The sequence below is a fragment of the Pollachius pollachius genome (assembly GCF_949987615.1).
Source record: "Pollachius pollachius genome assembly, chromosome: 3".
Lineage (NCBI taxonomy): Eukaryota > Metazoa > Chordata > Actinopteri > Gadiformes > Gadidae > Pollachius > Pollachius pollachius.
The window spans coordinates 20509139-20525305 of record NC_136936.1 but is presented as its reverse complement, the minus strand read 5'-3'; the positions used below and the strand labels follow the sequence as shown (position 1 = coordinate 20525305).

General features: G+C 44.9%; 1 protein-coding gene across 1 annotated transcript; it reads right to left on the bottom strand.

Moving 5' to 3' along the window:
* Positions 1-2616: 2616 nt before the first annotated feature.
* dhrs13a.3 (dehydrogenase/reductase (SDR family) member 13a, duplicate 3) lies at positions 2617-5749 on the bottom strand. The gene is made up of 5 exons (XM_079732740.1): positions 5530-5749; positions 5300-5418; positions 4510-4633; positions 3672-4001; positions 2617-3455 (listed from the first exon to the last, which is right to left on the bottom strand). The coding sequence occupies exons 1-5, from the start codon at positions 5654-5656 to the stop codon at positions 3202-3204; spliced, it is 954 nt and encodes a 317-aa protein (XP_079588866.1). The 5' UTR covers positions 5657-5749; the 3' UTR covers positions 2617-3201.
* Between the last annotated feature and the right edge of the window lie 10418 nt (positions 5750-16167).

The following is a 16167-nucleotide window of genomic DNA, read 5'->3' as shown; positions in this document are numbered from 1 at the left end:
TGACACTAATGCACAACCTACATGCAATCAGGATGCTACATTTAATGAATTAAATTATGCCTATAAGATCCAAGGTAATTTGCTCAATGTTAAAAAAAAAACTAAAACATATTTTTATTCTACCCCATATCATTATTTTAATTTGGAGTTTTCTAGTGTAAGGGATGTCTAATCTACTTAACTCCATTTAAAAGTGCTAAATAATCAAATTGAATCAAACGTAATCCCATTATAAAGGCTGTAGCCCAATAATAGATATGTGTGTGGAGATGTTTCCTGTGTGTAGCTTCAGCTATGAGCGGGCAGGAGCGCAGAATCAAAAGGGAAAGGTGCTAACAACAGATTTGGGCGGTCCCTTGCATGTCACAGCATATTGGTAAACATCGTTAATCAAAAGTGAGCAGATGGGGACGTTAATTGCAGCTGAGGAAATAACAAGACCCAGGAGGAAACTTCTATTTATCGACACCTCCGTCGTTACTGATAAGGGCCAGAGTGGAAGGAGTGTGTGGAAGTGGAGGAGAGTGTGTGTGCATGTCGGAGAACTGTGTGGTTTTGTTCTCTCGGAGACTCGTCTCCACCTAAACGTTACGTTTCATGGGGCCCTCTGCGGCTGTACCCCGGAGATGTAATTGTCTCTCATTTATTCTATTACCCCTCATGCCATCAGTAGCCTTTGGCCCCCATGGGACTCTATTGCTTTTTACTAAGCACCATAATATCTTGGGATGACTTAAAGATATTGGAGGAAATCAACGACCCATACAACCTGTGGAGTGTATAAACAGCCATCAACCTAGGTTTCACGTCACTCTCATTCTTTGCATGGCTGACTTCGGGTATCAGGCAATAAGATGGCAAGTTGCCATTGTAGTTCCAATTTGAACATTTGTGATGACATCTGGTTTCTCGTGAGTGTGTGATTAAGGTGCAATAGCATCAAATCCCAAGACAAATATACTGACACTATTTAAAAAGTCTTGAGACAGAGAAAATGGCACAGCCTTTTCAAACAAACTGAGCCCTCGAAGCATCTGAATCAATCAGTGTGCAACACTATGCATCCAGCAGCTGACTAATTGATGCACTAATCCAGTCACTAAGTACTGCAGACTATAAGTAAGCAAACTCAACGCACAAAGTCATTGATGTTGTGCTTCCCCAAGCACCACGTAAAGCTAGAGTGACAGAATACCTATGGAGAATTAAGCATGGACTCTCCATCTAGGAGGGGTCATGACCTTTGGCTTGAGGATAGCGTGGTATTGTTTCTGGTTAACCCTTCACTGGGCAAGAGATAGTTCTAATCTATCAATTCACATATGTGTTGATTAAGTCTTCTTAAATAACAAGAAGTCTAAGTTTCTTTGGTCCATCCACATTCCTGGCTATATTTAACACTTTTCAACGGTGCTGCATGCAAAACATACAAGTTTTTGTGAGACATGGGGTTATGCTTGTTGCTGTTTCTTCTAGAAGGTTCAAGATCAGCCAATGGCAATCGAAGGGGAGGAGATGGTGAAGAAAAGAGGACACAAGCAGAGATACTTGTAGGCAGACTAAGATGGGAATCGATCAAGGATGTACAGCCCCATCCAACCAACGACCAACATAGAGGTTAAAGGAGAAACCTGCACTGAGGAATGTCCTATAGTGAGTAATTACAAGAGCACCACTCTTAACACACACAACTGACCTGCCTGTCGTTGCCCACCCGTGTTTATAATCAGTGCTCATAATGAACACAATCCATAGGTCTGCTAGGTTAAGGTCTTCAACAACCTTGCTCCGAGCAACAACAGCCAGCTAGGAGGATGAACAACGACGCCACTTCGACTGCCGCCACCCTGGTACACTACTGCCCCCTTGTGTTGTGATCAAAAGCTGGCCTTCCATTGATTTAGTGGATCTTTTGTTGGCAAACTCGACTCCTCTTCTCCATCTCTAGCCTGTACCTTTATTGTATACGCCAAACTAGTAATTTGTATCTTCTCCATCATTTTGAGTGATCTAATAAAAGAAAAAACGACCGTATGGTAACAATCTTGATTGTCACACCAAAATATATAGTGTAACACCAGGATGAATTCCACCAGAAATCCATATTAATACATCTTAACAATAAAACAAGTAAAACATTATGCGGACCGACAGAAAATCGCAGATTGGCTGTGATATTTCAAACCACTACAGGGAATAAAACAATATCTGACTGTATTGTTTTGGTTGCTGCATCTCATTAACCAGCTCGTTCCTTCTTCCTTAATCTCCAGGATCTGTATGGTTTGCCTCAATATGATCAGCAGGCAAACAATGAAGTGCATGCCACTATATATATATATCACATTTTATATATGCATACATATACATTTTGGTTGATTCAATGAGACTTTAAAAGCAGTTGTTTTATGAAGTTTGTTTGCTTCATTCATGATTATTCGAGGGAAACAGGTGCAATGGGTGACAACTGAAGAATATAACATTCTTAGCCGTAGCCCAATAGGAAACCGTCTTATACTGTATATTCTTTTTCATGTTTTCTTCCTTTGAAGATAATACATGAGGGGCCTCATATTTTGTAATGATCAACAGAATAACAAAAAAAAGATGTAAAGCTTATAGCTTTATTACAAATTGGATTGGCATTGAGCACACCGTTATAACATAGATATTGAACATTACACAAGATTTTACACGTTCAAGCTTTATCCTTAATTTTCTTTCATTAATTTGAGGTGATGGTTCACCATGAGCCAGTAAATGTATGTGGGTTATTTCTTCCTTTAGAGAGTAAAGATAGAAGAGGTGCCCCATTATTGTGGCTATTAACCTTACAATTAACCTGGTAACCCAAAACTGCCAGTAGTCATTAACAAACACAATCACCATTAACCATAGATTGCCTATAACCCAGAGAGGGCAATTTGAGTAATCTTTTACATCCTTTAAGTTTTCAATCATCAATCAATCAATCATTTGTATAAGAATGTATCAGAATGGTTAAAGAAGTTTGAAATATACTCATGTGAAGAGAGAGGAGTTAAAACACATCTTCATTAATTACAGCGCCCCCTAGAGGTCAAAGGTCACCATATGTGAAAGAGTTGCTGAGAAATGGGCTTATTTTCTGTTTGGCGACTTTGCTTGGTTTGTCAAGTTTGATTGGCTGTCACGGCCAAACGGTAATTCCAAACCATCCGACTAGCTAGTCAACCTTTCACTGACTTCCCACAGTTTATTAGCCAGGCTGTCGTCGCGGCCCTGTGAGCCAACCTGCTCCGGCCTACAAGACGAGAAGTAGCGTCCGCTGAAGGGTTCGATTCCAACCTCCAGAGCGCAGTGCAAGGTGGTCTGGCATCCAGCTTCAGTGTCCAGAAAGAAGAGCTTAGCCACAGGCAGGAGAAAGATCCGTTGCCATGCATGCATGTTGCGAAGAAACTCTGTATATACGACCCCTGGAAAGAAAACCAATATGTAGGACAAAGATATTTAATTGAACTGCACCTACAAATAAATTCTTTAAATTAAATATTATTACTAAATTCCCATCACTCTTATCAGCAAATCGCACCTTAAAACACTACAAGAAAACAACATATCTGCCTTTGAAAAGCTGTGTTCCTTTGGTCTTTTTAAATGTTTTTTTGCTAAATGATACACCTGACACTGACCTGGGTGAAGGCTGTAGCAGGTGACCCCGGTCCCCTCCAGTCGGTTTGCCAGCTCCCTAGTGAAGAGCACATTACAGAGCTTGCTGTCGCAGTACGACCGGATGGCGTACAGCCACGCCGACTGGCTCCACATCAGGTCCTTCTCTGACAGCAGCAAGGAACAATCAACAGCGCCCAAGCGGTGGAGCAGCGCCGACACGGTAACCACGCGGCTAGGGGTACACTGCTGCAGTCGCTCCAGCAAAAGGTTTGTGAGAAGGAAATGCCCGAGGTGGTTCACCCCAAACGCCACGCCAAAGCCTTCCTTTGTGTACCCGGAACCCATCACACCTGCAAGGTGAAAGTTGCATGTTGTAAAGCAATAATTCCTCTTTATAATTTAATTTTGGCTGATCCAGAATTAACAACTTTTATCTATTATTATTACACTTAAATGGACATTACCGCTCCGAGTGATCCAAGAATCTATCCAATTAGAGATTACCTATACAATTAAGCTAAATTAATTCCCTTTACCGATTTTTAACTTTTCTTTTAACAAAGTAAGGCCACGCCCATATTCTGAACTCAATGGCTGCATAGGCCAGTCTGATGTTCATGGCGAAAAGGACCAAAAGAACCGAAAAGGGAAAGACACTAATTAATACATCCTTTAGCAACAATGCAACAACAATGTACATTACCCTGCCTGCTGATACTATATCAGCAGGCTGATAGTAAATCTGCAGTTACTACTGCTGCTGATATCATATAAAAGAACATTCCGCTGTTGAGTTGGTCAATATTTTAAGTATTTAGGGCGATTAAAATGTATACATACGCTGTGTCTTGTACAAACCTGCATTGTTGATCAGAAGGTCCAATCTAGGCTCAGTCTCCAGGAAGGTTTTGGAAAAGGCACGAACAGACTTCAAGCTTCCCAGATCCAACTGCATGAACAACACCTCATTGTTCCCGCTCTCCTTTAGGATATAGAGATATACAACACTGAGAATAAAAACACAAACATGTCTATGAAAAAGCCTTTTACTAACGATAATTATTCCAACAAAGTATGTGTTAGTCACCAAAGCATTTTGCTATTTCAATTATGATGATTTTTTTGGTTGATAAATTGAAATGCTAAAAAAAATAAATACAAATAGTTTGAGGATTATTTAAAATGAAATAATGATGTAATCTTCGAATAAGCTCCTTAAACCTTAGAAATATTTCTAGTATGCTTAGTGTTGCATTATTAGATACAATAAGGTCCAATAAGGTACACAGTCTCATATCCTCTACTTTTCTCTAGTTTTTCCAAAATGAAAACCCCAACTATGGTCTCGTCAGAACAGCTGAATAAGTGGAACCGTAAAAAAAAAGTAGTCAAAGCACATCCTAACGGAGATGGTCTTGTGGCGACCCTCTCAGTTTGTCCAGTTAGAATTTCATACACCATGCACTTGACAGGCACCTCAATAACATGGTAACCTCACTTCAATGAATATGATCAAAGGATATGATGCATCTAGATCCTTTCATTGTTGGAGTGTCTGACAAAGAAAGGGTCTAGAGGCTTGCCAGTGAGTGATAAACCATACTGGAGAGGATTGTGTCTGTCTGATTTGGTCTGAATCTGCCCTTACTCTTCGGATGTCATAAACAGCAGCCTCAGCTTTCTCCTTGTGGCGGCATGCCAGGATGACTCTTGCACCTCTTCTGGCTAAATCCATTGCTGTAGCTTTTCCAATACCAGTATTACTTCCTGCACATAGAGGCAAGAGCAAACGCACATTGACACTGCCATCGTGTACTGCAAGTTAAATAAATGAATATATGGATATTGGGTTAATGTATTAATCTGACAACGTCACACCTGTCACTATTGCAGTCTTCCCCTTCATGTTTACAGAACTTGTGCATCTCCCTCCTTTAATAACATTATAGATAACTATAAGATATAAGATGATTGCTCCGGCGAGAACAGTTAACACAACTGACATGATCGCACGTAGATTTTATCGCATATATATATATATATCATCTGAAACCATGGCTCTATAACAAGAAAGGTTTAAACAAATGGATACATTAACCGTTTTGGTTCCCTACGATTACACTCCGGGTTGAATTTCGCCAGCTACAACCACACGTTGGTTCCGCCCCTAGCTTCTACTAGGCTCACATCTGCCTTAAAGAACAGAAGGAAATTACAGAAGGTGACAACACGAGTTATCCAACACCGATTCCATACTTTGATAACACAGTTACCACTTTTTCCACAATTTAAAAAAAAATGTTTATCTCGCTTACAATGCAGATGTGTGGGTCACACGTAGGTGGCTGGCTGTCACTTCGCACTGTTATTATGTATTCTTACCAGAGCCCGTTCCTATTAGACGATCTGGTCCTACCCTCATTCACAAAATCATCTCAAAACAATGCGAATGGTAACAATAACCCAAAAATCTAAACTATTAACACATTGAATACAGAATTACAATGACGACACATTAAATGTTCAAAATACTTCAGGATACTCAGCGATTTATATCATACTGTCAAGAATAGGCTAACTTAGCCTGGTCCTACCAGACTCTCGTACTTCATTTATTTGGACAGAGAGAAAAATAATTACTTTCTCTCCATTGAAACCCATTCATATTTTTCGATCTCATAGGTCCCATGGGCTCTGCCGGAAGGGGCGTGACTTCGCAACTCTAGAGTGAGGCAGAGAGATCGCCGTGGGCCTCTACGAATAGTCAAATCTCCTAACCTTTATGCCTCCTTTCCTTAACCTTTGTGGAATACGTCATCTGGTCAAGGAGAGATGAAAAGGTGCTTCCTTTTGAACATAGGAAAAGACAGCACTGTTGTTAAAAAAATAATTAAATATAATAAAATATAATAATAATTTAACTGTTGTTAAATAAAATAAAATAATTAGACTCCACTCTTATTAACCGACGTCATTGCACGACGGCGGGTATTGCCGACCTCTAGCGTCCCTAGTGTGAAACTACAATTTTCCGAAGATTGACTCAAACAAGCCCTCTTTGATCCATGCGTTCTTGTCGGGTAACCTCCTTTATCAGGTTATCGCCAACAGTGAGAATCACTTAGGTCGGACTTGGCCAATGGGAATATATTAGGTCACCTCAATTCCAATTCATTTGTGGAAAAAAAGAGGCTAAACTTATGTTGATGTAGAAATCAACTGCCCCCAGTAGTCTTTCTTAAATGGGAAGTTGGCATTTTCTTTTCTTATGGTGTAAATTATGTGCTTACTAACCAGCAATAAATTAATTAATTTGTATTCAAATAATTATGTTTAGGGTTAGTTGTTTCTTCGCGTAGAGTCAGTAAACTTCGTCGGTGGTATGTTGCTTTAAATATTGCAGCCGTAAAGGATTATGGGATACCATTATCTCCTTTCCGTTCGCAAAGGAATCTCAGGAGTAACCTATGCTAAAGGAGGGTTAAAGGAAGCATCGAGGTTCCTTTCCTAAGCATTTTTAGAATTCAAACCACCTTTCCTCCAAGCGCATCCGGGTCATCTCCATAGAAAAGGAAATTTCCTATGCGAAAAAGAGAATCCGTAGAGGCTGTCTGTACCGGGGCCTCTACGAATTCTCTTTTTTGCATAACACAACACTTTACCTGGGATTTGGGGTGTTGTTTTGGGTCTCTGGTGCTCCCACACGCATACAAACTTTGAAAAAAATCTGTACATGATTTTTTGAGTGAGATATGCATTTCTGAAGGTACCCCGCCTACAGTTACCAAACGAGCGAGTCAGTTTCGGCGCCCCCTCCTATGTAGGAAGGGGGCACATTGAATATTACCTCCCACTTCCCCAGTCCCCTCCAATCAGAGCATAGCTTGGATTTTGTGGATCAGCGGACGAGCAGCTCCATCAGGGGGAACTCTGCGGCAGCCCGGCAGCTCAGCTCCGGGAGTACAATCCCTTTCTCTGCCGGACTGCCGCCGAGCTCCCCCCTGACGGAGGTGCCGGAGTGCCACAGAAGCTTCGGCGGCAGTCCGGAGGGGGAGACATGGAGGAGAAAGGGATTGTACTCCCGGAGCTGAGCTGTCGACTGCCGCCAAAACTGACTCACTCGGCGAAGCTTCGGCGGCAGTCCGGCGGTGTACTCCGGGAGCTGAACTGCCGCCGAAGCTTTCCGGCTGCTCCGTGTACTCCAGGACAGTGTTAATTCCGTTGGCGAAGACTATGACGAAAAATATTCGTCAACTATCCTTTTTCACGGACGAAAACTAAATAAAAACTAAATAAAAGTCAGATATGATGACGAAGACTGTGACGAAATATAACTGACACTATAGTCAACGAATAAAAAAGAGAAGAAAATGTTAGCGCGGGACGAATGGAGAAGAGATCCAATCAGAACTACTCTTTTTGTGGGACAAGTTGGGAAGAAATCCAATCAGAGCAAATCTTTTGAGGTTATGCCGCGGCAAATGCAGGTGTGCGCAACAACAGCTAAACAAAGGCAGCAGCAGTTACACAAGAGGAGAACAAAGCAACATGACAACGTTTTGCAGTGCACCCGGTCCGAGTCGAGGGCAACGGCATGTCTCATGAACAACAGAAATGTCAGGACTAGGGCGAAAACGAAGAATTGACATCTGGTCGCATGGCCGTAGCGCGGGGAGCTCTCGTAGGGATTGGGCTTCGCAGGGTTTGTTTACCAGCGTTGCTATGGTTACTGGTCTTGTGTGTTCCAGTGTTGCAGTTCCAGTGCAGTCCAGTGTTATTAGGTATCTAATAAATCGCTGTCTAATCACTACTTCATTCACTGCATCTTCCGTGGTCAAAAGGTAAAGACATGCAATGGTGGTTATCTCGGCCATGGCTGAGAATGAATTGGCATGAAGCATCGTTGGCGGGCAAAAGATGTGGCGCGACAAATTGACAAAACTTGCACAGCGACAGATTATGATTTGTCCCGCGACAAAACTTGGGCGACAACGCGAACGGGCGACAAATGTGTCTTTTGGTGTGAACGCAGCATAAGACTAAATCAGAATTTGCTGCCAAAATTAACACTGCTCCGGGAGCTGAACTGCCGCCGAAGCTGGCAGCTCCAGCGCGGGGAGCTCCGCAGCAGTCCAGTATGGAAGGCCAAGAAGGCCATAATACGGCCCTAGAATGGCGCGGTAAAAGGGCTAAACTGGCCGGACGCCGGCCGGTTTAAACGCTCTCAGCCGCGGCTTAGACGCATTTAGCCGCGGCTCAGTTGCGGACGATTAGCCGCTTTTGCATACCTAATAGCCGCGGCTATTAGGTAGAAATATTTCTGGAAATATTTCTCCAAAACGAGCCCCTCCCTCTTTTTTACGTGACCACTACGTTTGAGAAGTGCCAGACTAAAGTAATGCATTTTCGAGAGCTGCAGTGCCTGCTGTTGTAGGGTAGCCGACAGCTCCCTCTAGTGGGCTTTGTGTGTGCGTGGACTCGGGCAGTCGTCACGCGTCAGTCCTGTTATGCGCTAACTCGTTTAATACATGTTACTATGAGACACAGCCCGACTCCGTGTATTCTTGTTACCAGGATGAGCCTTGCGGCGGTGGAAGGATTGAGGCAGTATGAGCGATGTTAGTAAGGCCGTTGACCTGAATTTATTCCGGTACAAAAAATGTCCATCAGGAGGCAAAAGAAAATGAATAATGAATAAACACAAAAAAAAAACCAATCAATAATTCCAGATAACTTTCAATAATCGAAAAACAACAGTCCTCCCCTCGGCACTAATAAAGCCCTTGGCTGATCTAAGAGCCAGGTGTTGTCACCCGCTCACCTCAGACCCTTCTGCCCCACCTACATGATTTGGACCTGAATATATCCTACCTGGCCTGACCCATACCCCTCTTAATTCAATTAACCCTCCCCTACACATTTCCGATTTACCTATCCCCACCCCTAGTTACCCACCTTACTCCAGACCTATTAGTCTAAAACCCATCCTTACCCTCTACTTCCCTGACACCTTAAATATTCCCCAAGTACACCAACACACCCCTCTCCTCTCACACACTTGGTCTCGCCCGTCTGACGTCACCCCCACACCGCACAAATGTTCTTCCGGACTTCACGTCGGGTCCTCCCGCAGCCCCCGGCACCCGGAAGCCAGCGCAACCGTAACGTGAGTGTTTTTACGTTGTCCTTGTTTGTACCGTGTCCCCTGACCGGCTTCCTCATAACGTATGTTTTTTGTGTGTTGCAGGTGGCGTCATGAATGTGTTTGAATGTTCTGTGTGTGTTAAATAAAAGGGTACTTGTAAATCCCGGTGTCAGTCCTGTTTTTATCCATTGCCTGCAGTAACAGGCCGCCGCACCGTTACAATTCTTCTATGCACCTTCACTTGCAACATGGTGTCAGAAGTGGTTTTGGAACCCAGAGTGCGTGCTACATTGCCTGTCAATGGAACAGCGTGCGTTTATTTGTTTTGCTAGACATAGTTAGAAGTTTCAATTAGCCTTTTAGCGTTAGCACCACGCGGGGAAGATGGCTTAAAACATTCCGCCACCGGAGCCCATGAAGATGACTGGGGATCTTCACTGCCACTGGGCTAGCTTTCGTTCAGAGTTTGAGGATTATCTGCTTGCGACCGGGATCGACAAGGCAGAGAAGCCGGTGCAGGCAGCAACGCTCAGGAGGCTAATGGGGAAGGATTGCCACCATGTTTACAAGCACAACCTGGGACTCACAGAGGAAGAGCAGAAAGACGCGGGTGCGATACTCGACAAACTGGGGCAATACTTCACACCCAGCAAGAATGTGATCTTTGAGAGGTATGTTTTTGGAAACCTTAAACAAGAGGATGGAGAGTCAGTGGATGCTTTTGTCACAAGACTGAGAGAGAAAGCTGCCACATGTGAATATGGAGCTTTAAGAGATGAGCTCATAAGGGACAGGCTTGTTCTGGGAATAACTGATGAGCCGCGCCAGACGACGCATGCTAAGAGAAAAGGACCTTAAGTTGGAGGGGGCTATTGACATTGGCCGTGCTGTGGAGGTGTTGGACAATAAGTTAAAATCCATGTCACTTAGCAGCTCTGTGCCTGGGGAGAGTATCAATGTAGCATATGGACAGCGACCAGGACGGAGGCCTACCGGCAGGCCATCCGAGTCCGCCAGCACATCTGCACAGCCACAGAGAGGCACAGGTGCAAGTACTGTGGCACACCACACAGACGGGGGCGAGACCTGTGCCCCGCATTTGGAAAGACATGTCGCTTGTGCGGCACTGCTAATCACTTTGCCAAAGTATGCATGAAAGGAGGCCAGCAAGGACGTCAGTTGAACGCTGTGGATGACCCGCCGCTGGGGGACCCGGAAGACCGCGACCGCGATGAGAGAGATGTGTACACGGCGGAGAGCTTGGGGGCTGTGAACACTCAAAGGAAAAAGTGGTTTGTAAACCTGTCACTCCACAGAGGGGTCCAGAGGTGCCAGCTTGACTCTGAAGCCACCTGCAATGTGATGAGCATGAAAGACAAGATGAGACTGGCACCTAGAGCTCCTCTTCAGAAAAGTCTCACCAGACTGAGGCTTTACAACAGTGAGTGGATGAGCTCAATGGGTGTGTACAGCACACGGTGTGTCATCAGGGGCAAGACACACAGACTGGATTTTGAGGTTGTGTGCACCAGCCAGAAGCCCTTGCTTTCAGGGGAGACATGCGAGAGAATTGGCCTGATGCGTTTCACCATTCCCGAAGAGCTGAACAAAGTGGAGCACTGCAAGGCAGGTGAACTGACCAGAGACTGTCTTATTAAAGCTTACAATGACGTGTTCACCAGCCCAGTTGAGTCACTGCCGGGTGATATTCACTTTGTGTTGGACAGCACTGTTGTGCCCGTACAGTGCGCACCAAGGAATGTCCCGGTGTCCCTCAAGGCGGCTGTTAAGGCGCAGCTGGACCAGTATGAAAAGGACACTTGACCACAGTCACTCAGCCCACCGACTGGATAAGCAATCTAGTCATAGTGAAGAAGCCAGACAAATTGAGGCTTTGCATCGACCCTAAGCCCCTTAACCGAGCCCTGAAAAGGTCCCATTACCTCATGCCCACTTTAGATGACGTGCTATACAAGCTGCCAAAGGCACGCGTCTTCACCCTGGTGGATGCGCGCAACGCATTCCTGCAGTGTCGCCTGGATGAGGAGAGCAGCCTGATGACAACGTTCTGGACGCCGTGGGGTAGAAAGCGATGGCTGAAGCTCCCTTTCGGTGTGTCAGTCGCACCGGAGCTATACCAGAGGAAACAACATGAGCTGCTGGCCGGTTTGATAGGGATTGAGCCTATAGCGGATGACATCCTTGTGGTCGGCTGTGGAGACACAGAGGAGGAGGCTGTACAAGACCATGACGCAAACCTCATTGCTCTCATGGACAGATGCAGGGAAGTGAAGCTGAGGCTGAGCATAAAGAAGCTGCAGTTTCGTTTGAGGGAGGTCCGCTTCCACGGCCACGTACTGTCGGCGGAGGGCCTCAAAGCTGACCCAGAGAAGGTCAGGGCGGTCCTCGACATGTCAAACCCCACGGATGCAAAAGGCGTTCAGCGGTGTGTCGGCTTCGTTAACTATTTATCAAGGTGCATGCCCCGCTTGTCAGAGATGTGTGAACCGCTGAGAAGGCTGCTGGACAAAGAGGTGCCGTGGCACTGGTTGCCCAAACATGATGCTGCTATGAAGGAGATCAAGACGCTGGTCATGGCGGTGCCAGTACTACATTATTATGATGTCAGCAAGCCAGTCACCATACAGAGTGACTCCAGTCAGACCGGGTTGGGCTGCTGCCTGCTTCAGGGGGGGCAGCCGGTTGCGTTCGCCTCCCGAGCGCTAAGCCAGACGGAGCAAAACTATGCACAAATCGAGAAGGAGTGCCTGAGCATCGTATTCGCTTGTCAACGCTTCCACTACTACCTATATGGGAGGGGCGATGTGACTGCAGAGACCGACCACCGCCCGCTAGTGTCAATCTTCTCTAAGCCCCTTCTCAGTGCACCAAAGCGCCTGCAGAGCATGCTCCTTACACTGCAGAACTACTGCCTCACAGTGGTGTACAAGCCAGGCCCTGAAATGTACATAAGTGACACGCTCAGCAGGGCCCCCACCCCGCCACAGAGAATGGACATTCAGTACAGACGTGAAATGGTCTGCAGCATGCAGCAGGAGCAGTGTGACGCAGCAGCCATTCAGCAAGCAGACTACGTTGAGGTAGTCTGCTGCTGCTTGATCGGTCATACTGCAGGAGCCTGCAGTATGACCGATCTTGTGACAGTATTTAACCATCCATCTACAGCTAATACGATCAGACAGATACATCATTGAACACATACACAAAGCCCACAACAAGCCAAACATCACCACGGCAGGTGCGCTCTCTCTCGCACAATCACGCAATCACTCCAACTACTCCAATTCCAAGTCTAGGCTGTTTCACTAAGACCACAACCAACCACAACTAACCCTGCAGTAGGCCTACCTATGCACAACAATGCACAACAATCAGTTCTATACATTGCGTCTTTCTTTTGTTTGGCGCACATGGCTAATTTGCACACTTGCACAGAACGTAGCCGATTTGTGAATAAATGTTTTGAATTCTGAAAACTGGACATGATGATTCCGTTTTTTCACAATCTGGGGATGAGGACATCCCCGAATATTGACGGTATTTCGCACACTGCCATCTCAATATATAGCCTAACATATAAAAATATAACACTGTACTAGATGTAATGTATTGTTTGATTTACTCCCATGACTACGGTCTGTTCTGTCCCGCCTGGATTACCCGTAGTGCCGCTTGTACGCATGCGCAGTTCAATAAAACCTACCGTTAACTCCAAGACTAAAGCGTATCTGTTGACCAGAGTATCTTACATGGTTTCAGAAGTTTTTCAAGAACAGGAACTGTGGGAAAATGGCTTTGTCGCAGTTCGAACATCCCAAAATAGATTGGGACGCCTCGGATTTGTATCAGGAGTTTTCAAGATTCCGGAGTCACGTAACGTTCGTCTTTGAGGGTCCCCTCTCTGACTTGGCGCCTAAACAACAGGCAGGCTGGCTGGGTACGTGGATCGGGGAGCAAGGCAGGGAGGTCTATAAGACGCTGCCCTGGGAAGACGGAGAAAAGCAAGATCCGTCTAAGGTACTGGACAAATTTGCCAATTACATCAGACCTCGGAAAAATAAGAGGATAGCCAGGCACCGTTTCAAACAGAGAAAGCAAGGGTCGACGGAAAGTTTTGATAACTTCCTGAAGGATGTAAGGCTAATTCTGATGGACTGCGAGTATCCTCAGCCTGACGATATGCTAATTGACGCCATAATCTCGGGAGTGAGAGAGAAGCGGGTCCAAGAGCGGCTGCTCGAAAGAGGCGAGAGCCTCACGTTAGACAAAGCCATAGAACTTCCTCAGCAATTCGAATTATCACAAACACAAATGAAAATAGTTAGAGAAGAGGATTCACAGATGTCAGCGGTGTCTGTTAAACCGAAGCAATTCGTGTCAAGTAAAGCAATGCCCTACAAAGGAAATTCTACTTATCGACAACAAGCATCGGTCAGCTCGTCAAAAAACTGCACAAAGTGTGGAAAAGACCCACAGCACAAGTGGAACCAAGGAAAGTGTCCAGCAAAAGGCTCTGTTTGTTCCTACTGCCACAAACCGAACCACTGGGTGGCAGTGTGCCACAAGCGTGCAGTAAACACTGTGAGTATTGACTCCGACCAAGACTCACCAGATGATGAGGGAATGCTGAGCATAAATATGATGCAGCCCGAAGACCCCACTGTTGATAAATGGGTGGTCAAATTGGAAATTCTGTCTAAAGTAGTGAAATTCAGAATTGATACAGGCGCAAAGTGTAACACATTGACTCTAAATAGCTACCAGTTGCTTGCCCACAAAGGTGAGCTGCAGCGCTCTGAGACAGTGCTCCGCTCATACTCCAATCACCGGCTGAAGCCTGTAGCTGCTGTTAATCTACAAGTCAAGTCAAAAAAGTGTAAAGAGACCACAGTGTTTGAAATTGTGGACATTGCTCAAGAGAATGTGCTCAGTGGCGATTCAGCTGAAGCGTTGGGGCTGATTGTGCGCCTTGACTTACTGGAGAGTGTTGCAGAGAGGCGCTACACACGAAACCCTGACAATACTGAAACACAGCGTGTTCCTGCTGGACTTCTTGAGTTCCCAGAGCTGACGTGCACCACTGGGACCTTGCCAGGTAAATACACCATAAAGCCCGAACCAGGTGCTAAAGGTGTAGTTCATCCTGTACGGAGGCAACCAGCCGCCCTTAGAGGCAAGATACTGGAGAAACTGAATTAAATGGAAGAAGATGGCTACATTACCAAAGTTGAGCAGCCTACTGAGTGGGTGAGTTCGATGGTCGCCGTTGTAAAAATGGCAAGGTGAGAATCTGCATAGACCCAAGTGACCTAAATAAAGTCATAAAGAGAGAACATCACCCCATGCGAACCGTAGAGGAGGTTACTCAATGATACCAGGTGCTAAAGTCTTCTCAGTCGTAGATGCGAAATCAGGATTTCTGCAGATAGAGTTGGATGGATCATCATCCTTCCTCACAACCTTCAATACACCAATAGGTCGGTTTAGATGGCTTAGACTCCCCTTTGGTATAAAATGCGCGCCTGAAATCTACCAGCGCATCATGGACCAGATGCTCGAGGGCATTGAAGGAGCTGTAAGCGTGATGGACGACATCCTTATAGCTGCCCCCACAGTGCAGGAACACGATGCAATTCTGCACAGAGAAGAAAGCTACGAGCTACAACCTGAAGCTTAACTTCAATAAATTCCACATACGCCAGCCTTCTGTGCCATACGTGTGTAGCTCTGTACAAAAATCTTCTAAGTTAAAGAGAGACAAAAGGTGTGATGAGGACATCTACACGTTCAGAAGAGGGAGGGTGTAGCCCTGTACAAAAACCATAAGTTACAGAGCATAAAAAATAAACAGTATAATAAAATGCTGTGTTAAATGTTCATAAATAAATAGAGTTCATAATAATAAAATGGGTTCAAATGTGTGCGGGTTAAAAGCATAAATATAATACGTTTAATAAAACTATTTACAGTTAAAAGATAAATTAATATAAAGGTCTTTAAGTTATCAAGTCTAAAATATTTGTGAATTCAGGATATAAAAGAGGAAGAAGCTGTGTTAATGTTTAACTTAACCTGTTTGCCTGTCACACATAAATCATTTAATTTCTGTTTTGTCTTTGGTTGTATTAAAACCTCACAAGCCAATCCGAATAAAGTCTCACCGTGTAACGGGCGGGACTAGTGCAGCAGGTTAGTGTGGGGAGTAGTGAGCACATGTAGAGAAGGAAACCTGACCTGACCTGAGAGCTAAGAGGAGGCATCGTAGTGTGGGAAGCATTTAAGTTTTATCGTGAGGTCGACTACTCGTGGTCCTGATTTAAACTTCTTTGTGACCTGCAAAAGGTGAATAC